The sequence below is a fragment of the Cuculus canorus genome, chromosome Z (genome assembly GCF_017976375.1).
Source record: "Cuculus canorus isolate bCucCan1 chromosome Z, bCucCan1.pri, whole genome shotgun sequence".
In the NCBI taxonomy this organism is placed as follows: Eukaryota; Metazoa; Chordata; class Aves; order Cuculiformes; family Cuculidae; genus Cuculus; species Cuculus canorus.
The window spans coordinates 65,544,247-65,569,404 of NC_071441.1; the positions used below are offsets into that span (position 1 = coordinate 65,544,247).

The following is a 25,158-nucleotide window of genomic DNA, read 5'->3' on the forward strand; positions in this document are numbered from 1 at the left end:
ACACCAGATGCTGAAATGCACATTTGTTGCAACTTGAGATTCAGCTAGGAAAGTGATCAGTAAGATGCTAAGTGCAAGTGCAGCAGAAAATAAGAATATGGCTCTGACTACAGTCTCCTTGATGGGGTGGTGATACTAGTAGTGTCCACTGTTTCTCTCCATGGTCTAGTGGAAAGGGAATCCATGAACATCATGTTTCTTTTCTCAATGAGACAGCAGTGAAAATCAGGAGACACTTGATGGTTTGGGACCTCTGCTCTCCATTTGCCACAACACGTCTGGCTAGAGAAGCTGAGCTGGCACAGTGGGGAAAGCTGTCTGCATCTCAGCATAGAAACAGCAAAAGTTCCTGCGGCTGCAAGAAGTGGGAAAGGCCAGGGACTGAAGTGAGACACAGGGACACAGAGAAAGTGGGCCTTTCTACCCAGGTAACATTGCCGCCTGGCACAAGGCTAGCCTGAAGGCACCTGGGTCCCTCAGGGCTTACACTCCGCTCTAGTAGGGTTATAAATGCTATAAATTATATGCTAATCCACCAAACTGTAATTCAAACATTCCCTATGCCAAGATATCTGCCATCCCTTTTTCCCCGGAACTGTGCTGTATGGCCAGACCTTCACTTGGGGAAACCAAGGTCACCTATAGTGTTTGCATTGCCTTCCTCAAATGTTTCCATTCCTTGAATATTGCATTTCCTTTCAAGTATGAGATCCAGTAGATTTTACTAAGCTTTCCTCCACAGACTCCTTCACACTCAAAGGAAAGTCAGAAGTTCTAACCGCTGGATTATAATCACTGAGAAACAGGAGTATGTATTAAGATCTTCCACATCCACAGACAGACTGCCTGGTGTTTCAAGATCATTGAGTTAATGTGTACAGTGTAACATTATAATTCCATATGCAAACTTCATTTCATTTATAAACAGAATAAATTTTTAGTGCTTGCCAATACTTTGCTTATTTGCTTCTCTGGTCAACATCCTATTTTGCACACTAAACTCTCAGCATTTATGTATATTCATGTGAAGTGAACTTCGACAGGACAAGGGAATTGTTTTACAAATTGCACTGGAATTATAACAGGAATTGTTATAGCACACTTCCTCAGCAGTTACATTATTTTCTCTATTATTATAGAGAAAATTTCAGATTGAATTTTCCAGTTTAGTTCCCACTCTAGGAAAATTTTATGAAATAATTAAGTCAAGAAGAGGGAAGAACTTTCAGTGGATTTGTGCTTCTTAGTTACAGGAAAGGTTTTGAAAATCCTGTGATAAACATTTTGTTAGATAATATTTGGCTTGATTTTCCCAGCCACTCAACACCCTGCATTGGTTTATTTGAAGTTGATTGTTACCTCTAAATATTAGGCTATATATTTGAGGAACTTAATAGTGGGTTTCTACACGTGGCTTAAGAAAATACTTTGGAAAGGACTGTCCATAGTTTCTTCTGCAGAACAGTATTTATGAGGCTTTTGCTACGAATAATTTTCCTTCAATTTTACAGCCTCTTTGCCTAACTACAGGGCTACAAGGGGCAGTTTTATTGACTACTCTGGATTGTCATTCAGCAAGTACAGGAAAACGCATGTACGTATAGTATTTTGGAGAAATGCTCAGAATTGGGGGTGTTTTATGTTGACTCAGTCAGAACTTAGAGTATGTACAAAGAGTACTGATTTCCTTCTAGAAAGAATTCAGAAAACGATTGGCAGTAGGTGGAAATGGACATTCATTTGAAGTGCTAACATTACTGAGTACAGTTTTAAAGTCATGCAGGGTACGAAAAAGGCTGTAGTCATCCCACACTAGCATTCCCCTTCTCACGGTGAGTTAGCTGCACAAGTTCTCTATTATCAGCTGCCGTTACCTCGTTACCTGCAGCACCATAGGAAACAGGATGTAGGCACCGTCACAAAGATGCTTTGTGAAAGCAGAGTGGGAATCAGGCTATTTACAGCACAGTGATTTGGGGCTGTTGATAACAAAACCCTCAAAACTTTAATTTTTAAGATAAGTAAATATTAGCTTCATTTCACAGAGAGGAAACTCACTTAGCAATGTGAACTATGAATCCTGCCAGCATCCCAATCTTTTAGCAGCCTTTTCCATCCACTTATCATCAAATTCAAATGCCTTTAACGCATCTGAAATGTGGGAAAGAAATTGAATACTGAATATAGTTGGTTAGGAAAGCAGACTGGAAAAAGCACTGACATTTTACCAGAACTGCATGGTTTGGAGCACTTTATACTCCTGCTCTTCTGCAGACTCAATGAAGGCAACCTTGACAGCAGTAATTTGTAGCTGAAGGCACTAGATGAATGAATATGTATTTCCAGTGAAGTCATGGTAGCTGTCAAGCTGAGTTTGGAAAAGTCAGGATTTTAACAAACAACTGTGTTACATTGCAAACCATGATTTTATACTTAGAAAGTAATGACAATAAAAAGACCTTTAATTTCTGCTCCTTTCCAAAACCACAGAAAAATTGTACCCCCCCTCAAAAAACCAAGTGACTTCTTAATCCTAAGAAATTTGTATTTGCAGGGTTTTTTTGTCAGCTTCACTTTGTTTTCAGTATAATTGTTCACTTGTGTACAACAGTGATGTGAAATCCAGATGTATCTATGTAGCTGAGCACAGCGACAAGAGATGTAGGACGGGAAATTAACAGGACAGGACACAGGAATAATCAGCCTCTGCTACAAATAGGTAGCTTTGGGTTCTGTATAGGCAGACTGAATCTGTCCCAGACACTTATCCTATTTAGCAGTGGTTTACATTGTCACAGAAGTAGTATTTTGACAAACACATACAGAATCTTGAAGTTTCCCAACATTTGGCTCATGCACATACCAACGAATAAATGCTGTGGTCATATAGGAAGCTATCAAAAAACTATATGTTCCTGTTTACATGGCAGAGCCAAAATAGCTTGAAAAGTTTATTATTGTCTTGAATACTATTAAAATGTTCCTATTAACATAAAAATTGCCACCACTTCATGTCCACTGAACACCTGAAATTTTCTTTTCCAAGGTAAGAATACATAGCTTGTAAAACAGGGGTGTCAACAATAGCTAGCAACAGAGAAGATACCAGCACTGGGGATTATGGAGAGTTAAATCACTTGAACTGGTTTGAACTAGTTTAGTTGGGCTAGAAGGCTTCACAACAGAGAGTTCTGGAAACAGAAGCAGGTGTGGTAAAAGATCTTGTTTTTGTAATCATGGTGTATAAATTTTTCTTCCTATGCTCAGAGGCTATGGAACACTGGGGCAAGCAGGGAGCTTCTTGCACCAATGAGATTTTGCCATAGATATCTGAGAGGCAAAATGAGCTTGGAGCAGCTGCTCCATTTAGCTTCCTGCCTCTCTTCATCTATTATGAACAAACAGTTGTGTAATTCATATTTGTTTTATACAACCATTGGAAAATTCAGCTGCCATACCGTACTACAGTGCAAAGAGGACAACTACTAACAGATGAACGAGACTACTTGTTGCTCATTTATCCCCTCACATAAACAGGAATGTTATAGTAATTTGCATTATTAATGCAAGTTACTTAAAGTGGACAGAATTGATATGTAAAGGTGAAAATTCATAATCCAAAATCTAAATTAAGGTTATGAATCACAAGTACCTTTCTACATCATTGGATAAGTTTGTGAATGCCTGGCAAAGATGAAAGGGTTTCAGCTTGTTTGAAAATTTATTTGAAAGAAACAATTTCAGTAACTACATAGTGTAGTGGATTTGAGAGCTCTGCTAATCAGGTTTGCATGCAATTTATTCTGGAAGTCTTTCATCTGCTGTAAAACCACAACAATCTGGTGCCTTCAAATCAGCTGCAAAAGTTTACTACATCTGAAAAGATAGTCTGTGAGAGTTATTTAAGATGACAACCTCCAGCTAATTACCTCAATTAAAATATAATAGCTCTTACACTGGATTTCCCGTCTTCAAAGAGATGCAGAAACTCGTATTATCGTGTTTTGTTCCATGTCTTCTTTTAAACTCATTGCTTAATAGACTGTTTTGTTGTGAAAAAATAAATGAAGGTACTTCTGAAAAATCATTGACCAATGTAGATTTTTTATGTACCTTGAAGTTGTACGAGTGGTTCACTTAGGTGTGGGTGTGATGTGACACTTTTGCCTGTGGTTTGCATGCTAGAACGGTTTTATCTCATGAGCCTCTAGCATGCTGATAACCTGCTGGATGTACGTGTTGGGAATGAATGATTGTGATCTGCATGTTTCTTGTACATCAGCACCCTGCAGTTACTTAATCACATAAGAGAAGTCTGTCTTTTGAAGATGTTTCACTTCTTACAATTGAAAGTGCCTTGCAAGATGCAAAGTCTTCCCTTCACTTTCTCAGATGGTTTTCATCCAAGTGTGCTAAGCTAAATCTAACAGACTTCTTCTGTTCCTAAAAAGCATAGGCTAATCCTTGAAAATTGATTTGTCATTGTGTTAAATTTTGACCGAGCTTTTCTTAATAAGAATCTGAAGTCAGGCTCGTATGTTTCTATTTGCCTGTCCCAGGGACACGAGGCTGAAATAAAAGACAGACAAAGATCAGTGCCCCAAATAAATATTCTGAATGCTACTGAGTTAAGAACTGGTAGCTGAAAGCCCAGGTGAGGCAAGCTGGGGCACTGCACCCCAGACCTGTCCCACTGCTGAACTGTGCGCTAATTGATTGTTTTCTTTAGGACAATTGCAACAAGCTCTCTGTAATACAAAGCCTTTTCATGGTGCACTTAAGGACAGCACCAAGACGATGTATAAATAAGCATTAATGTGTTGCAGTAGTTTTGACTCCACTTATCCTCCAAGGTTCTCCAGCTCTATTTCAGTTTTTATTGCATCCTCAAATATCACTTCACGCTGCCACTTGTTACAACCTGTATCTTATGTTTCATGGCACAGGATCACTGTTCAGATGGACTGTCATACAGTCCTGCTTTGAACTGAACAGAAAACAAGGCTACGGATACCACATGAATCCTGAAGCAGACTTGGGTTTGAGTGCCAAGGAGCGTGGATACAGCTGTTGTGCTCTTGAAAAGTTAAACCTACAGAGTTTGCATGCCAGCTAGCCTGGGCTTTAGCATTAGGCAGGATAGTCTTTTACCATCTTTTATTTAACAATATAGATGCAGCCTGGGAATCTTTCTACTGCCCAAGAGCAGGTCTTGGTGTCTGCTAAATACCTCAAGTAACATCCTCAATTGCCTCCTTTGTCTCATCTTTCTGTCACTCCTCTTTTCCCTTCCTCTCCTTCAATGCACCCTTTGGTATCTGCCACCTTCTGCTTCTGTCCTTCCTCTCCTTTCTCTCTCCATGATGCCCCCCTGCAGCAATACTCATTAGTTTTGCCAAAAATGCTTATTGAATTTTAAACCAACGGAACAGCAAAGCTGAACAGGAAAAAAAAATAGAGGTTCCTGCTACTGTGCCTACACCACTTTTAAAATAACCTTTTAAAATAAAAGGTTAACTGGACTTAACTTCATGTCCAGTCTAGTTCTTCAGAGTAAGTAACAGACCTCTGCAGAGACAGAGAGATGTCTACCCTTTCTGACTGCATGGAGGCGAGAATCTTTGCCTTTGTCTTTGTCTTCTTTGTCTTTTTGTCTTTGTCTTTTTGTCTGTCTTTGTCTTTCTCTTCCTCTTCATTTCCAGACAGCAAGAAAAAAGTTGACCTGATATGGAATTTCCTGAGGACATTACAAGTGTCTAAAACATGTGTTAAACTCAAATAAGTAAATGATTATATGAGTCACTGCTGCTACAGCAATTACGGAGACATATACCTCATTTGTTTTGGTTGTCTGAGAAGTTTCCAAAACTCTTCACTTTTACATAATCATGACAACCAATTTGATGCAAGGACTCTTAATCTTAGTAACTTATGATCTAAATTAGGTCAGCTTGTATTTGTGTGTTAGAATTGTAACCTACTCAGATCAAATTAGGTCAGCCCTCAGTGTCCTGCTTATTGAAATATGCCTCTAGAAGAGGAGATACAAACTATTGAAACAACAAATGAGAAAGCCAGAGCAACTTGTTCAACCATCTTCTGTTTCAGAGCTGTGTACCTACAATTGGCTCTTGTAAATGCACAAGAGAAAACATATCAGCAACTTATCTTTCCTTAGATAATGTAATTACGTATCTCCCCCTCCAATACCATTTACTTGTTTATTTCCATTGTATTTCTGTCTGAATATAATTGCTTAATCAGCCAGATGAAAATCATCTAGGATATTCTACAACATATTTTCTGCTTGCACAGTAAACCCAGCAATATAAAACTTGCACTTCCCTCATCTTTAATTCTACAAAAGTATTCCAGTCTTTCTAAATATTATTTTTCATGCTCATGTATTCTTTGGCTAAGGAGAAACAACAGGATGAAAAATATAGGTAATTTCTTTTTAAGTATACAGCTTCATCCCTTACAAGCCCTTAAAGAAACAAGATGATTGCTTCCTTCGACCACCTACATATAAGCTATGCTTATTGGATATTTATGTTATACTATATACTCCTTTATTGATTAACATCTCTCTAGTAATACAATACTACTATAATAAAATTGATTTAATATCTTGCACTAATTCACTAATGCCCTGTAAAGAATTTTCATGCTGATGCATACAAGTTTTTAGGTTATAAATGCACTAGAAGGTCTATATTCTTAACACTTCACTATAAAAAACATGTGACATTCCTTACAGGAAGGCAAACTAGTGTGCAAAAACTTTTCTGCCTGTAACAGAAACTAACAAAACTTTTAGCAAGACTTCTCATAAACCTCTCTGGCCTTTGTTACCTTGAAGATTTCTGGTAAGATAGTTTTCAAAATATTGTGCAACTCCTGTCCAACATATCTAATAAAATTTTATTTAATTTAAAAATTTGTCCATGTTTTATGAAATTGAGTTTCTATTTCTAAATACAGAGCAGGTGAGTAACTTTGTTTGGTTCTGGTATCAACACTTGTCTGCAGATTAATCCCTAAGTCCATCTAACAGTTTAGCATTTCACTGACTCTGAGAGTGCCTAAATCACTTACGTTCATCTACAAAACTAACATGTAGGTGAGCTCTGTGTTTCAGAACTGAGCCTCCAAGAGCACTGGTGTGACCAAACCTGGCTTTGATACTCACAGACAATGAATTAAATGGCTAGTAGACAGCACATCCCTCAAATCCCATCCTCAGCCCCAAGACCAAGAGCTGTTTTCAACAGTACATTTTAAAGAAAACAGCATCCACGCCCTGCAGTAATATGGGCTCCCTGATATTTTTAAGAGGGTGTTAAGTTTTAAACTTTTGTAACATATTTGTGTATACTTGGCTTTTTCTGCTTTAAAAACACATCGGAAAGCTTTGTAAGCAATTTATTGAGGAGATACAAGGTAGATGAAGAATTGCAAATATTAAAAATAATACCTGGTTTCTAGATAGGCATTACATAAGTTAAACTGAAGTCTGACCAAATACCTGGGATGCTTGATTCCAGAACCTGAACACAGTAATATAGAGGAAAGTCCATACAGACATATGGGGGGAGACATCAGTATTTTTCTTTATAAATGAAAGATGAAAAAAACCCATTTGATTATTGTATCTGTCTTCAAAAAGGGAGAAAGGCTTCCACCTTAGAACACAAAGCATAACAATGTCCAGTTGCTAAAGCATGTAAGTCAGAATCAATCTGAACAAGAGGTGCATGTTTTAAAAAATGAGAGTAATCATTAGAATAAGTTGGTGTCTAATGTTCTGATCTCTCTTCCTCCTAGTCTCTTGTAGTCATAAATGGACACTTATCTAAACCACAAAGAAGAATTGATAGGATTTTGGGGGGACAACTTTAGGATGAAGTTTCTTGCAATCAAAGGTAAAAACTCCAGATGAAAACTTGGTTTAGTTTGAAATAAAAAAGAAACAGTCCACTGATTTTACTAAAGACAAAAATTCACTCTTTGAATAAAAACGCTCCAAAACAAACTGATGGTAGGAAACAATCTTTGATTTTATCTGAATACCAACATGGGTTTTTTTCGTTTTTTTTTGAGTTTGTCCTCATTTTGTTCCTTTCCTTACCATTGTTTTTGTTGTTTGTATGTTCAGATGTGGGTAGCGGTAGAGAAGGGGAAACTTGTTTCTTACCTCTAATTCATCTGCTTCTGAGAAGCCACCCTAGCCCTTCCTTTGCTCAGCTTTGGATGTTTTAAGGAGTCTTGATCTTTAACCATTTGGGCTTACAATCAAGCATGAGAAGAAAGAGTAACAGAAAGATCTTTCTCTTTTTCCTTAGCATCAGTTGGAAGAAAGACCAATTCAAAGCAGGATAGTTTGCTTGTGGAAAAGGAAAATTATGTTGATTATCAATCATGCTGATTAGCCTTTGTAATTTACATAAAGAGAGGCAAAAATATGCCACAGACTAAGTTTCAGAGGGCTCATCAGATTCAACAAACTTTAAAGGAAGTGGTGAGGAAGAAAAAAAGCCAAATAGGCTCAGGTACTAACAACATATTTCTTTTAAAGTAAAAGCTAATGTTTGCTAGAAGTGTTAAGAAGAAAACCTGAAGAGATTAATGTACATCTCAAAAAATAATGAAAAAAAATTTATTTTGAATAATGAAAAAAAATCTATTTATTCTTTCAGATCCCGGTGATATGAAGCAAAGCTGAAACCTTCTATTTCCTACTCCCTTTGCCAATGAAGAACAGAAAATATATGAGAAATTTTTCAGAAAAATGACTTTTGTCTTGTAAGGACGTATACATTCTGCAGAATGTAGTATGAATTCCAGATGCTCTAAATTTAGCCATGGCACTATAGTAACTGAGAAGCCTGTATTTGTTTTAGCAAGACTCTTCCCAGTGTCTGAACTAAATGATTAACTTACTTGCAGCCAGCTTTGACATCTCTATCTTTTGCTTGACATTGGGGCATATCAGTACTGTAGAACCCTAACCACAAGATGATCCTTTTTCCCTTTCAGGCTTCCTCCCAGAAACAATACGAACAACATGCCCAGTTTAAAAAAAAGCTCTTTTCCTTGTGTCGCTATTAATCATTATGAGGCTAAAAAGGAAAACATGATGCTAAATCAACTGCAGCACGTAATATCTGAACATCAGCTGCCACTATACTGCAAAGATTTTGTGTGTATTTAACTTAGCCCTGAGTACACAGAACCTTGAATTCTACATGATTTCAACACATCCAGGTTTTAAAATAATGGCAACAATTTGAGTTTTGTACATGCTGTTATTTATATTGACAAATTAAAAATTCCCAATAAAAAACCTACACTAACATAATTAAATGTTATTTCTCTAGAAATAGCAACAATTCTACAGGACCAACTAAATCATGATGAAGACCTGGTACTAAACCTACCTATGATAGCCACAATATCCATGAAGTTCTGCGGTGGATCAGATTATGACTTAAAAAGGTATAATTCTTGAAGTAAAAAAACCAAAAATCAAATTGAGTGCGTTTCATTTATTCACATATAATTTGCTGGAAAAGCAGCAGTTCATAGTTAACTAGGATGCAACTATATTTCTTCAGATGAATATGTACTGTCTATAGTAAGGCAAGAAAATTTCAGCTTTTTTGTGTATAAATGTACATATATATATGTGCATGTGTATACATGTACACATACACACCTATCGGGAACAAAGAAAAGGAACTACTGTTGTGAGTAAAAGAAGAGAGGAAAAATAAATTCTTTGCATAAGTTGAACTATGAAGTGAGTATGGTGACATTCTTTGTTACTGACATGAACTGCTGTGATAGGTATGGTATTTGTAGAGCAAGAAAGTACAGTTTTTTCTCAAAGTACAGAAAACCACGTGTTATGTTAATGTAGAAAGGCCATGATCCAGAAGCCTCTCAAGGTCTGAGCTACTAAGTTGAAGTTCTGCTATTCTGAAGTGTAAGGATGTTTAAGGACATTGCTACTGAAGTCATGACAGTGAGAAATCTCGAAAGTAAAGTTACTAGAGAAGATAAAGGAAATGAAATTCAAAATGTTTCAGAAAATCCGTAAGTGAAGAACAGACTACTTAAAGGTCAGGAAATTCCCCCTACATTTACCTTTACAATAGAATGCTTCCAAACTAAATGAAGGTAGTGATGTTTTATTTCATTTTTCTTTTTGATAGCTGTATTTAATGAATTTCTATATATAAATTAAAAATAAAGCCCGTAATGCCTATATGGCAAAGCCAAGGGCAAAATCTATCACACATTTAAAAGTGAGAAGATGCCATTTCTGCATAACAACAGTGCTATCTGGAGATAGTGAGAGTCATACCTTTTGATCTCAGTAATGAAATAAGGATGTTCAGGTTTTCATTCCTCTCATTATGGTGCTTGGAAGACAAGCAAAGACACTGGATAGTGTTCTGATCCATTTTCATCTTCAGAAGAACTACTTATTATAGCCCATTTAGTTATGGCTCTGTGGCATCAATACAGTTAATAATTTTGCATGGTACAATTGAAAAGAATAAATTTAAGATCAAACAGTGGTTCAGGAAGGAATCTCCAAAGGTCGTCTGTTTCAAGCTCCTGTTCAAGTATCACCAGCATGAGATCAGAGCAATTTGCTCATGGCTTTATGCAATCAGGGCTTTATATAAACCTCCAAGAACACAGACTGCACAACCTCTCTGGGAAACTTCTTTCACTCTTGGACTGCTTTCATGGGGGAAAAGCTTTCTCTTATGTCCGCTCAGAACTAGTTTTGTTTCAAACACTGCCCAGTGTCTCTTGTCCTTGTGCTATACACCACAGTAAAGAATCTGACTCCATCTTCTTGATAACTCTGTCACAATATTGCAAAACTACTGTTAGATTCCCCCAAAGCCTGTCCTTCTCCAGGCTGGACAAGCCCAATTGCTTCAGTGTCTCCTCTCCCGGCAAGAGCTCACGACCCCAGCCCTCTTAGTGGTCCTCCACTGATCTACTGCCATTTGCCAATGTCTTTCTGGCACTGGGAAGCCCAAAACTATTGTTCCTGCCAATAAAGGCCAATATGCTGTTGGTCTTTGCTGCCATGGCAAACTGCTGGCTCATGTTCAGCTTGCTGTCCATGAAGACCCCAAGTTCTTTACAGCAGAGCTGCTCCTCAGCTGGAACATCCCAGCATTTATCATTGTGAGAGGTTAATCCTTCCAAAGGTGTGGTCTTTTGTATCTGTCCTTGAATTTGCAGGGATGTCCCATAATGAGATGTCAAATTGCAGGATACTCATTACATATAATACTAAAAAGTGGGGGGAAAAAAAAAAAGTCAAGGAAACTGTCAAGGAAATTTTGTAAAATTGGGAATGAAATAAAATTGCTTTTCTAGTTACAAAAGAGCATATTTATTACAGAATCTATAGCAAGATTTGAGGTGACAAAAGCGGTACAAAAGAATGTAATTTGAGAAAGTGAATATTATTGGAGTTTTTGAAATTTTCTGATTGCTGTTTTTTCTGATTGCTGTTTTTCAGAACTACAATTTTGCTAATAAGTTTGTGCATTATCCTTGATTTTCAGGTTATATCTATCATTCTGTGTTCCTTTCCATGATTTGGAGAACTTCTCCTTGTCACTCTTCACTCCTTAAGAAAATTCATCACAGCTGAGAGGCTTTTTACAAAATGGCCTGCTTCCCTTACAAAAAACATAAAAGAAACTTGGCTGAACCCCATGCTCAGTGGAAATTTGAGGTATGGACCACAGAGCAGACTCAGGAACTGTTCTCAGTATGATGGTGGCAACATGACATTATGTAGCCACAATCTACAGTGAAAAAAATGTCTTTAAAGGTGTTCTTGCTACTCGTAAATTTTAGAACCTTCCTGGACTGCTTCACGAGGGATGTGGCTGGAGGGATTCTGCTTACGTAACAGAATGGATCACACCCCTGAAATGCACTTGTATGGAGCCTGGATTCTTTACATAATGAAATGTTGAGATAGATTTATGCAGAGAGAGTTCATGTTAGTCAGTATAAGCTTAGGGGACTTCCTAATTCAGCAGTACTTTCTGCTTTGTTGGGTTTTTTGGAAGAACATTTTTCCAGGAATGTAATACAAGTAATTATAATTACAATAAGAATATTGTTAATATAAGCTCCCTTGCACCTCTTCTAAGGGAAACTACCCAAGACATTTTCTGTGCAGTATACATAAGAACTCCTGAAGATAAGTGAAGCTAAGGAGCAGAGGAAAACATTAAAAGATGGCATGATGTAAAAACAGGATCAAACATGTTGCCTACAACTAACTGAAAGCTGAACTAATTTTTCAGGTTTTGTTTTTAGGTATTAATTTCAATATCAAAAGTGCAGTAATTCCTTATTTCACTCTTGTTTGCCATGACAAACTGGACTTAATTATATATCTTGATTTTCCTCTACGGTGAGGAAATTGCAGCAACATTTAGTAAGTTTCTTCAAGAGTTAAACTGACTCCCTCTTTAAAACCTAAATGTTGGTTCTAGCCATTGAATCTTGCTTGTCTTTTCTACAAAAGTGAAAATGCTTTACACAGATCCTTGTAAACTGGTATCCAACACCCACCCTTTAATTGTCCCTTTGGTGAAGTAAGAAGACCGAGTTCCTGGAATTTTCTTGTACAAGACATGATTCCCCACCATCCTTTTGGTTCTTCTCTGAACACTTTCCAGTTTTCAACATCCTGCTTGAAGCAGAGATATGAAAACCGAATATGATACGTTTGTAATTCCACTGCCAAATCTGAAGGCATATCTGCTCAGCATTCCTCCTTCATAAATACAAAGGCTTCTTCTCTGTTTGGGCCCCAGCATTAGACTGGGAATGTCTATTGAATAACCATGTCTCCATGTCTATTGAATAACCCCTATGATACTCAGCTACAATGAAGTAGTAACCATAAAGGAAAATAATTTGCTATTGTCAGGAAAGAAATTCTTTGCTTTTTAAATTATGCTTTTACTTTTAGAAATATGTGCTGTTCAACATTTCACCATGCAACCCAGTTCACTTTTTATTATTTGATATTGCACCACAATTTGCACTTTTTTTCAGACTTTAACAGTAATGATTTTATGTTCAATTCTAGGCCATTGATAAAATACGTAAACAGTGTATGACAAAGGAGTAATCCTTAAAGAACCTTACCTAAACAGGGATTTATGATTTCCAATAGATGAAGCTCCTTTTTAGATTATTCAGATTCATGGATTGTAGGCAAGCCTTTCTGAAAATAATATTTTCTTATTTACATATGGAGAACTTAAGGAGGCAAAGTCAGAATTCAACACTTAGTGATTAAAGCTGTTTTTTATTAAAAAAATTAAAAATGGTACAAAAGCAAAAAAATAAAGATTCTGAAACATGCAAAAGGCAGGGAACTGCATTGTAATTTTTTCCATCCATGCAATATTTTCATAAGAAGAAAAAAGGCAGAGTCTTGTATGAATATACATATATATACGTAATATTTCAAGAATATTGGGAATTAAATTTTGACTGAATTGTATGTGCTATGAGAAGAAATTATTGTGGTAACAAAGCAAATTAATTTGTATGCATTATAAAGTCTGTTGTCACAAGTAAAAGGAGGATGTTGAGGTTTTAGCGTGGTTTGCGGGGGCACAACAAAGTTACATCTGTTCCTAAGATAATACTTAGCTACAATGTGCCAGTGTGGTTAGGACAAAATATGTAGAGCGAAGAGACACAACATTATTTGCCTGAAGTGATAAGCTTACTAGGTTCTATTCTGAGATTTGTATATCACATATAGATGCTTTGATCTGCTGCTGCTAGACTAGCAACTTTCATTTCAAAATTTGTCTTTAATCAACAAAGAAACAAATCTGCCATTATGACTTTTTTTATTATTTTATCATGATAGAAAACAGAATTAATTTTACAGGTAGGTCTGCTAGTCTTTGTCAAACTAACTTCATCAGTTTCTCTTCTTTCACAAGTTGCTGTTGCTTTTTTGATACCTGATTGCTGTACAACTCAAGCAGGCAACTCAGAAACCTTATTAGGACTATCAGCAAATGTTATGCAAGTAATACAATATGTCATGCCTATTTGGCTAAAAAGTAATAAAGATTCATCAAAAATGTAAAAGTATTCTGGGCAGATAGCACTTCTCAAAAAGGGGCAAAGGTTTATGGTTCCCTATGAGTTAGCTGACTTCAATGGGACCATTTTTATTCTTAGAAAGCATCATATATTCGAGTCTTTTACTAAATCAAAGCAGAGAAAGGAAGATTTAAATGTTTTATGTAAGCATTACCATGGTAGAGCCAAAAGCAGAAAAACATAGCCCAGAATAACAGAGTAGTGACAGAGCTATTAGAGGGTATTTTGGAAGTATTTACTTATTAATTATGTTTCTAAGCTAGTAAGACAAAGTTTGCTGACATTCTGGGCTGCTGACAGACTGCAAATTAATGAGTTCAGATAATCACAAATACGTGCTTCTACAATTCATGATAATAATTCCCATGAAAAATGCAGTTCCTATCATTACAGACTGGAGAAGTGGTCCTCTGAGAACCTCATGAGGTTCAACAAGGCCAGGTGTAAGGTCCTGCACTTGGGTCGGGGCAATCCCCATTTCAGTACACGATGGGGAATGATGCGATTGAGAGCAGCCCTGCAGAGAAGGACTTGGGGGTGCTGGTTGATGAGAAGCTTGACATGAGCCGGCAATGTGCTCTCGCAGCCCAGGAGGCCAACTGTATCCTGGGCTGCATCAAAAGAAGCGTGGCCAGCAGGGCAAGGGAGGGGATTCTGTCCTTCTATTCCTCACTTGTGAGACCTCATCTGCAATACTGTGTCCAGTTCTGGAATCCTCAAAGTAAGACGGATATGGAGCTGTTGGAATGGGTCCAGAGGAGGGCTACAAAGATGATTAGAGGGCTGGAGCACTCTCCCTACGAGGACAGGCTGAGAAAGTTGGGCCTGTTCAGCCGGGAGAAGAGAAGGCATTGAGGAGATCTTATAGCGACCTTCCAGTACCTGAAGGGGCTACAGGAAAGCTGGAGAGGGGCTATTCATAAAGGCTTGTGATGATAGGACAAGGGGGAATGGGTATAAACTGGAGAGGGGCAGATTTAGACTAGACATTAGGAACAATTTCTTCACTATGAGAGTGATGAGGCCCGGGCACAGGTTGCCCAGGGAAGTTGTGGATGCCCAATCCCTGGAGGTGTTCAAGGCCAGGTTGGATGGTGCCTTGGGCAGCATGATCCAGTGGGATGTCTCCACCCATGGCAGGGGGGTTGGAACTGGATGGTCTTTAAGGTCCCTTCCAACCCTAACTATTCTATGATTCTATGATTCTATGATTATCTTACAGTTAGCCATCACTAGGCACTAGAAAAGGGAAAAAATGAATAAGACTGAAACAAAACTTCCTATGAGCAAGAAAATTTCTATTAAAACGATTCTGGAGTGACTTCCAGGAAAGCCAGTAAGAGTCAGAATGGACACAGAAAAAGAAACAACAACTTCCAGAGTAAATTAAGAGTGTCCCACCAAGACTCTGCTTAATCTGCCACAGAAGGCCACACCCACTAGGTGTCATCTGAGCCATGGGGACTTTCAGACAAACATCTATCACATGTAAAAACCTACAACATATTTCTGTAGTACATGATGTCCTTTTATACGGTCTGCCTACAAAAAAATCGACTTTTAGCTGATTACTGAAAACGGTTGTGTGAAACCCAACTGTAATTCTAGTAAGTGCTGATATTATGCGCAGACGTAGCAGTGGAACCACAAATGGTGTAGCGCCTACCTTACTGCTTCATTTGGAGCCTGCTCAGTGCACCACAATGGGAGGGGATGTTGCTGGGAATCAGCACCTTGTGCCACCCACACCTTTGGGCTGTGTGTGTTGCTGCACTGCGGAAACAGCCTGCAGATTTTTAGAGGGTGGAAGCAGAGCTGAGCTGGAAGGTTGGAAACAGAAAGGTTGGATAACAAAGTGCTGAAAAGCACTCAATTTTCGTGTAGATGATGTCTCCTTGGTAGTTTATTCTGAGAAAACAGTGTTTTCATTTACTGATTTTATTAGCTATGAATTGCAATGTGGTTTTAAAAATGAATTACTTTGAACATTTAATTTATTAAAAATTAGTCAATTAATAAACCATACACATTAACAAAAGGTGACCAGCTATATCTTAGCTAATTTACAAGAATTGGATGCACCCTATTCTTATAATAATTATTAATAAACACACTATTGGCTCTATTTAAGTTCAGGAATCAGTTTTATTCAGAAGTATCATCGGATTATTTCATATGATCTAACCATATCTTTCCCTGGTTCAGCTTTTTTCATCTTTTTTTTTTTTTTAATTTAAAGTAACAGAGAATGTGTAACTGCTATGCGATTTTGGTCTTGCAACAATAAACAAACGATCCTTTCTAACAGAAGGGAGGACTGGAGGTCTAATACACATTTCTTTACCTTTAATAAACCTTAAAGAAAATTCTTAATGTTCAGTAACTACAATTTTTCATACTTTGTTGTCTCCATATGTGGTGTTTTTTCCAGCAACTGACTCTGCTTGTTCAGCAATTTGGAGAAAGATTTTAATATCCTATGAAAAATACAATGAAAAGTTAAAGGTCATTTCATGTAGTAGCCAGATCTATCTTAAAAACTGTAATAATAAAGACTGTCTTTCCATGAAGTTAGCTTTCTAACCAGTGACTAGAAGAGTTTCATGAAAATCTAACTTCAGTAGAGGTATATTGCTATAAATTATAGTTTTCCTAGATTACTTAAGATGTCTTCAAGAAAGTCACTGAAAACAATGCTGTCATTCAGCTTAAGTACTATGCATGTTCAGCACACTAACAAAAACATACACATACAGTGACAGCTGAAGAAAGTAAATTTTTCATGGCAAATTGTAGAAGTTACTGATGCATCACTAATATCACTGAGTTCATGTTACCCACACAACCTCATTGCTTTCAGTGGCTTTACAAAACTACAGTAATGCAATTCTTAAAGTACGCAGAGCTATTAAGCATCTGCTTAAACTTACCAGTAAAGAGATGTATTAAGACTGCTGTTTAAACCAGCAAATATTACCCAGAACAAATTCTTCAGTAAAGCTTATTTCTTTATTTGTCACACTTCATGCTAAACTTAAACACTTAAAACAAACGGAAATAAAAGAAAATAATTGTAACAGGTGGAATTTTATGTACCCCCATTTAGACATCATAGAGTTAATTCTTTGTGCAGTTCTGCATTCTTTATAACACATTTTGTGATTCATTATTTTTCAATAATTTTGTATTAGAACGATACTCTTTATTTCCAACTTCAGCAATACTCTCCATTGTGTAAGTAGGACGAACAATGAATTTGTGATTTAAAAACCTAATGTGCTGAATGTTTAATATAAAGGTAAATAGTAAGTTAACTTTCTAGTATTGTCAGTAAATACATTTTTTTAAAACAACTGAAACTGCCCATATGTAATGATGCTTCACATGCCCTGCAAAATATCGGGACCACTTCAGTGAATACAGAAGAACCATGTTAAAAGATCCGATGATTTTACTAGCCCTTTGTTTTAGAAAGTAGGGCTAACATTTATCTTTGACTCCAAGAAATACTTCAGTTTAAGAAGGCCTTTTCTGCACATTGAGTCAGAAAAAGAAGTTTCAATTCCAGCTCTACAAAAGTAAATTTTAGCAAATAGAACCTTCAGCGAGTTCATTATCAGTACTGATCATTACCACACAAAGCAGATGAGGATCTCAGTAAACTGTAGTGCTTCTGGCATGACAGAATGTGAATTTTATTATGAAATCTCTAAATATAAAGTATAAGTCTATGTTCCTGTAAAAATTAAGCTTGAGAAAGTTACTGCTGATGATTGCTGAGCAAATGATACATAGACAAGTGTCCAACACTGTAATTGTGATCATGTGTGTGGGAAGTGGCAATTTTATGCTTTAGCAATACCACAGGAATATATTTTAACTATCAGGCTAAAAGCAAGAATGGTAAAATTGGAAATTGTAATCTGATGCAGGAAAGAGAGTGACAGGATAGCATTTAAGAATGTGTTAAGTGAAAAAAAGCTTCCTCTGTGCAGATTTTATTTATGTAACACAGTTTTGCAAAGGAAACAAAAAAACAAAAAGCCCCAAAACACTGGAGAAATAGCACTCAAACAGATATACTATGTCTGTGTCAATGAACCAAACTCAATATTTCTAATACATGAATACATATTTTTATAATTTTTTTAATGTCAGAAATAGTGTTTTTCACATATATTTGCATCCTAAAACTTTGAGATGGAATACATGATAAAGAGAAGCATCACATAGGTCTCTTTTTTAACCTATGTATCTAAACACTGAGTTAAATTTTCCTTCTCTTGCACAACGGGACATTTAAAACACCACATGAAAAAGGCTTCTCAGGTTTCATAAGTATTACAACCACTGCCTTTGAGTAGACAGTGATTCAGCAGTGCTTTTTTCCACCAAAGCATCAAGAGTTGACTATAAACTATACAGTCCACTTTATAAGCCTTATCGAATAGAATCTGTATGAACTTTTTCTAGATAGAAAATGATACATGGAGTTCTGAATCTTTCTTGAGTTTTGCGATATTAAAGGGCTGCTGTGAGCATAAACAAGTTCTGTAATAATTGTTCAATAAACCAAACAATCTTTTTTTTATAAAGACATGTTAATATACATATTAGAAATACTGCCACATTGGAACTCCAGTTTGAATGAATAGAAGTAGTGCTACTGAAATGATTGACAAATCCAACAACAATAGCAGCAGTAATAATATGACAATTCATTACAAGGAACAAGCTTGATGCATGGGTCTATGTTAAAGGTATTCAAAACACATAGAGAAATGTAAGTAGTGTTTTTAAAAAAGGACTATTCAGGATTTGAAAGCAGGATAAAAAAATGTTACATAAAATTATCGAATGCATAATAGTTTTGATATCAACAAATTGAATGCTAATTATTAAAATACTTGTTATACTCAGTAATCACACAAATGTCACCCAGTCAAAATAACAGATTATTGCAAGCATTCAGAATTACAGAAATAGAATATTTCTCAGAATCTTTACTTAGACACATCTAATGCAGAGTTACTAAAATGTGGTGGTGTTTCTGTGTTACTGTACCTACGATTGTCTCAGGAGAGAAGTCAAAATCTGCAACAAGAAATAATACCACGTTTGAAGAAGACCTCTTAATAGACCAACCTTAATAGACCAATCTATGAATATGAACAACAGATGAAAAAGCAGAATTGCTTGCTTCTTCTAGCTGAATCAGTTGGTCTAATAAAAATATTCTCATTTACTACTAAAAGTACTTAAAGACATAATTCAGAATGTAATGAAGTGCATTCATAAACACAGACTCATATATAGGTGTGGTCTAACTAGTCTAAAGGAATACATTTAATCTCATAAGTGAAATGAATGTGTTGATAATAGCAGACTGCTTGAAAGTTCTAGTTGGGGCCAGAAAGATTTCTAATGAGGACACAAAAGATCAGATTAAAAAGTAATAGAATTTCCAAGCTTATTCATTTGTTAGCATTTGTACTGAGGCTACCAGAAAGGCTGTCATAATGTAGGATGTTGTCATCTCACTGGCATATAAAGTGAGAAAACAAACTCCCTTCAAAAGACAAACACATATGTCATCTGGAGATAATAGCTTTATCAGAGATTATATTGGCTAAAATTGAACTGGTCATGAAGATGCCAAAAGAATCCGGTGCCCTAACTCAAATTTGAAAAAATTGTAACCTAGACAGTCCATTTATAGGTTCAGCAAAACATTTTACTTTCCACTGTTTATGACTGCAGTAGAAATATTTTAACCTTAGAAACCACACCCTAACTTGCTATATTTATCTTGTAAAAGATCTCAAAATAACAGCACTGTGGTTGAATTTCATTTTTAGAGAGATTTTTATAGTTTCAGGAGAATTTCTGAAAAACTAATTGATGCTAAAAATATTGTTTACTTATTTTTGGAAATGTTTTGAGGAGAAAGAAGCTCACCTGTTCACCAAACATAGTATTTTCAAGAATTGTCAGATGAAAACTGTTCCTGGAGCACAAACGCTTTTGACCTTAATCCTTACCAACATAAAACAATGGCAACTGAGTCTCTTTTTTGTCTCTTATTGGTGAATATAACAATGCGCTTTAAAGTTGAGTAAGAACTTGAGGACTTAGCTCTTCCCCACTTACTTAGAAGTTGAAAGTAAGACTGTGAAGTGTTGATTTCATGCATAAAACAGAAGTCTGTATTTACCAGTACAGTCAAGGAATAGATCATGTCTTTTTAAGTATAGAAACCATGGAGAATTATATTTGACATACGGACAGTATAAGCCCTTGTACGAGGACATTCTAAGTATTACAAATGAAAACTGAAGTTATGTATCATCTAACTGTCAAGCAGGGAAATACTAGCATCAAATGAATCTCCTAAATAAGTAGAAAAATGTATAATTTACACATAATTGTACCAATATGTCTTTGGTAGACTAGTTGTGGAAAATCTGGGCTAGAGCATGTGCTCTGAACCCCTCGGCTACCACCAAAATTCTTGTACAACAGATTCTCACCCACACCTTTTCATTGACTGACAATTTTTGTAACAGTCCTGGACATATACTACCAGCCACAAATAACATGGGTGACTGATGATGGCTAATACATTTTATACTATGTGTATTTAAGCTATATAACATAGCTTCTCCTCAAAGTGGTACTGGAAGACTAGAAATTTTCATTAAGACTAGTCACTGCTATTTATATATAGCACTACTCAGTGTACAACGTAAGTAAGTATCATTTCATGCATCACGTTTGGTCTCCATGGGAAGCTTGCATTACAAAGGCAGTGAGATGTTAGTGTAAAGAATAGTTCTTGAGATGGACCATGTACAGAATGTAGAGGTAGTTTAACAAAAGCTGTGGTCTACAGGAAATTCAGTGAAGTTGGCAAAAATATTCAAATTAGGAAATGCAGCACTTGATTAAATAAAAAGAGTCAGGAAGAAAGAATGGGGAAAAGAAGGGAGGAATGACCTAACATTCCATGGTGTCTGTCTTCTCAAACCATCTGAAACATTAATATAGCCAGGATAAATGCTGATGGATAGTTGTAATCTTCGGTTGTACTGTCTTTGCCTTATATTTCTGTTTTGTATCTCTTCCTACTACAACAAACTAATTTTTAACCCTTACTTTGACAGAGTAAACATATTCTTTTATCTTATCTTTTACTAACAATGATTATGAGTGATATAATGAGTATTGTGTTCTTCACTTCTTACAGGGGATGAATACAACTAAGAAATAGCAAGTTACTCCTGGAATATCATATATCTCATCTGTGGGATGTTACGTGCCCCCAGTGGTGATAATCCCAAACTTGTGTTGACCATTTATATTTGATCATTGGGCATGTGAATGCAAATATCCCAGCATCTTTTCTCAAACCATTTTCTTACCCCCTCATATGTCATGTATTTTTGCCATAGTTCAGCACATTTAATAGGTTGATACTGTGCCCTAAACTTGCCTTATGTGTAACTTCTTTAATGCACATTGAAACTTCAGTTCAGGTAACAGGGTCCAGAGTATGACAGGGAAGAATGTTTAAACTTGTACTGCCTGTGCATGCCCTTTTCTACACTCTGTTTGGTCTGGGATGGAATGTATTCTATCACATATCCCACACTGTCTTCCTATTGGGAAGACAATTCAATCGGGCTTGTTCCTATCAGTGGCAGGAAAAGCAATGCCACATGTGACAAGTCAGTAGGAAACCTATAGGCGGCTAAAGGTGAGCAAGACAGGTATAAAAAAACAGGTCACAAAACAGAACAGTCTTTGATGGATGGAGTTTTCAGGGAAAATAAAATTAGTAATCTAATCTACAACCTGCTATCCTGTATATCTTGTCTCTACTGCAAACTGTCAGTGTCTAAACTGATTAAATTTACATTTATGGGATAATGCAAATTTCAATATATGTACTTTAAAAGTTATTGGTCCTACAAAGCAATACTTACAGGAAGCTTGTATTCTTGACAGCTATTAATCAAGTCTTGAATGAAAGGATGCTTCAAAAGGAGTGCAACTGGAACGGCTTTCAGATCTTCAGTGCCTAAGTCTTTGCATATTTTCATGAAATGCTTTAAGAAAGAATAACATGTTCAATTTATTGAGTGTTAAAAAACATATGGGGAAAAGCAAATATTGCAGAAGGCATTTATTTACCATGCAATGTAAGGGGAAAAAAACTTCTTTGAATCAATCAGCCTACCTTATCATAGCTGCCTTCCTTTCCTAGAGTACTAAATCTATTACTATCTTCTTCTTTACTTCCTCTAGTACGAAATACTTTGAGTAGAGTGGCAACTGAAATTATTCCTTCACTTGTGTTCTTCAAGACTTCTTTCTCATCTTCTATTAAAGTTTTCTCATTTGGCATTATATTGGTATAAAGAAAAGTCTAAAAAAATAAAGCATAGGTATAATACTTAGTGATAAAAAGTCTGTCACTAGGTCACCTGTTTCAGATAGATATCAAGTAAGGGTTAGTGGAGTTGGAAGCTGGAACTCCCAACTTCAGTTCTTATAAAAAAAAAAATCATCAACTCACACAAAATTATCCACCGAACTACAGGATCCTAAGGAATGGATCCAGAGAGTCCAGAAATATCCATAGTTTTGGCATTAGCAGAAATTTAAGAAAGAACTTTTTTCAGGAATAGGGCGAACATTCCACTGAGATATTAATATTTTTCATTGCAGCAGAATATAAAAATGCTTAATAGTTACAAATTACAATGCTCTACCAAGAACTTTGCATTTAAATAAGGAATGAACTTCATAATTCTGGATGTTCACATGAAAAAGCAATATGAATTTTCTACTGCAAATCAAGGAGTCACTTTATGTTAGTCACTAATAACAGGCAACATAGCTTCACCATCCCTCAACAGAAAAAGAACAGCTTTATGCTGGAAAAGTAGAAGTTCAGTATAAAAAAAATCAATAAAGTATCTTTGTGATAATCTTAGAGATAGCCAAAAAGAAAAAAAAATCACTGTAAGGATTTGTGAGCACAAAGATGAGAAACACAAGTGAGTGCTCTGACCAGATTAGACCAGTTGGTGTACTCTAAATGTTAACGGCAACAGGACATTATATTTAACTGAACACACAATTTCTTTTTCCAGTAGAACAGGGAGAGTGCTAAGATTCAGTTACACTTGTACTGCATAATTTAGGCTTTAATATATGTGGTTTTCAACACAGAAGCAAAGCCATTGATCCAGTCTTTATTACACTTAGCAGCACTTAAGCTTTACTGTCTCCCACTGAGCTGTTTATATTTAGATATGAGCTCTAGATAACCAGTAATAAAATTACTGAGACCCAAAAGCTAAGCATTTTAAGTGAAAGAGTAAACATATAAAGTAAAACATAAGAGTAAACATAAACTTCACTTGCTGTGAAGTTAGTAAAATGTTTACCAGATCTTCTTCTATTAACTTTGTTAAAATTTCTGATGTATCTAGGGCTGGAGCACCTCTGCTCTGAGGACAAGCTGAGAGAGTTGGGGTTATTCAGCATGGAGAATACACTGGGGATACCTTATAGTACCTGAAGGGGACCCACAAAAAAACTGGGGAGGGACTTTTTACAAGGGCATGTAGTGACAGGATGAGGGGGAATGGTTTTAATTAGAAGGGGAAAGATTTGGATTAGACATTAGGAAGAAATTCTTCATGATGAGGGTGGCGAAGCACTGGCATAGGTTGCCCAGAGAAGCTGTGGCTGCCTCATTCCTGGAGGTGTTCAAGGCCAGGTTGGACAGGGTGTTGGGCAGCCTGGTCTGGTGGGAGGTGTCCCTGCCCATGGCAGGGGGGTTGGAACTGGATGATCTTTAAGGTCCCTTCCAACCCAAACCATTCTATGATTCTATGATTCTATGATTCTATGATTCTATGATTCTATGATCCCATTTCTGTAGGCAACTACCAATCAGAAGTCATTAAAATTAGCGTTAAAATTAAAATCAGCACAGAACAGGAAAAAAAAAAGAGATAAATTCAATTAGGCACTAATGTACAATGCCTATTGATTAGCTTGCTATAAGTATACTACAAAATTGCTTTAAGATTAACTGGATTGGGCATCAAATCTTGCTCCTCAAAGATATGCTGTTAATTCTAGATTGAAGGGAAATGCTTCCCTCTACCTATGACTCACAGTCTTTGACATATTTGTGATAATGCTCATGCAGTTACTTAGTCTTACAAAAGTCTCAACCTTAGAGACCAAATCAAGCAGAAAACAGAAGGAGGGTGAACAGGTTGTGTTGTTGCATACCCAATGACCTGAGACTTAAAACTTCCTACTTAAATATAAGTTCACATCTATTTTATCTAATTGGGAGGATTCTATACTCTTTCTTTCTATTAGATGTGCCATCTCTCCCATGGACTATTTAAAAACTATCAACAACCCTCCACCCCCATAATTAATTGGAACTAATTCTTTTCCTCACTTCACAGCTGTGTTGCCTTTTGAAAACTGTGCTGTGCCAAATAAAAGCAGGCACAGGTCACTGCAATAATATATTTTGTCATCTGAAGTGATATGATGTAGTTATGAATACGTATAGGATTACATTGTGTTGTAAAATAATGCCCTTTCTACACTGTTTCTGGAGATCATAACTGTATTTTAAGTATTAGGTAAATGCTAGAGTCACTGTGGTTGTGACAGCATAGTGAAATATACTATTACCCAGAAAAGTGAGGTCTTCTGAAGGTGTGTACAGATATATTGTGTCTCAAAAAAATGACTTATATATCAATAATAAGTAAATGATACATGCAGTGTACTAACGGCAGTTTTAATTCTTCAGAAATAACAACATATTCCAGAAATACTAATGACATTCAAAATGCTAACTTTGTTTGATGTGACAATACATTCATTACAGCTCTAAAAATTATTTTAAAAACTATTTCATACATA

At 36.3% G+C, this 25,158-nt stretch overlaps 1 protein-coding gene across 3 annotated transcripts in view; it reads right to left on the minus strand.

Annotated features, from left to right (window-relative positions):
* Positions 1-15,394: 15,394 nt before the first annotated feature.
* The window catches only part of SPEF2 (sperm flagellar 2), an 88,462-nt gene continuing 78,698 nt past the window's right edge, over positions 15,395-25,158 (minus strand). For 2 of the 3 annotated variants that reach the window (XM_054054385.1, XM_054054383.1), the window contains 3 exons: positions 22,430-22,618; positions 22,176-22,298; positions 15,395-16,667 (listed from right to left, as the gene is read on the minus strand). In XM_054054385.1, coding sequence (XP_053910360.1) covers positions 16,584-16,667; positions 22,176-22,298; positions 22,430-22,618 — 396 coding nt within the window. In that variant the 3' untranslated portion in view covers positions 15,395-16,583. Of the gene's footprint in view, positions 19,285-22,175; positions 22,299-22,429; positions 22,619-25,158 lie in introns of all 3 variants that reach the window. The other variant, XM_054054384.1, reaches the window with a different exon arrangement.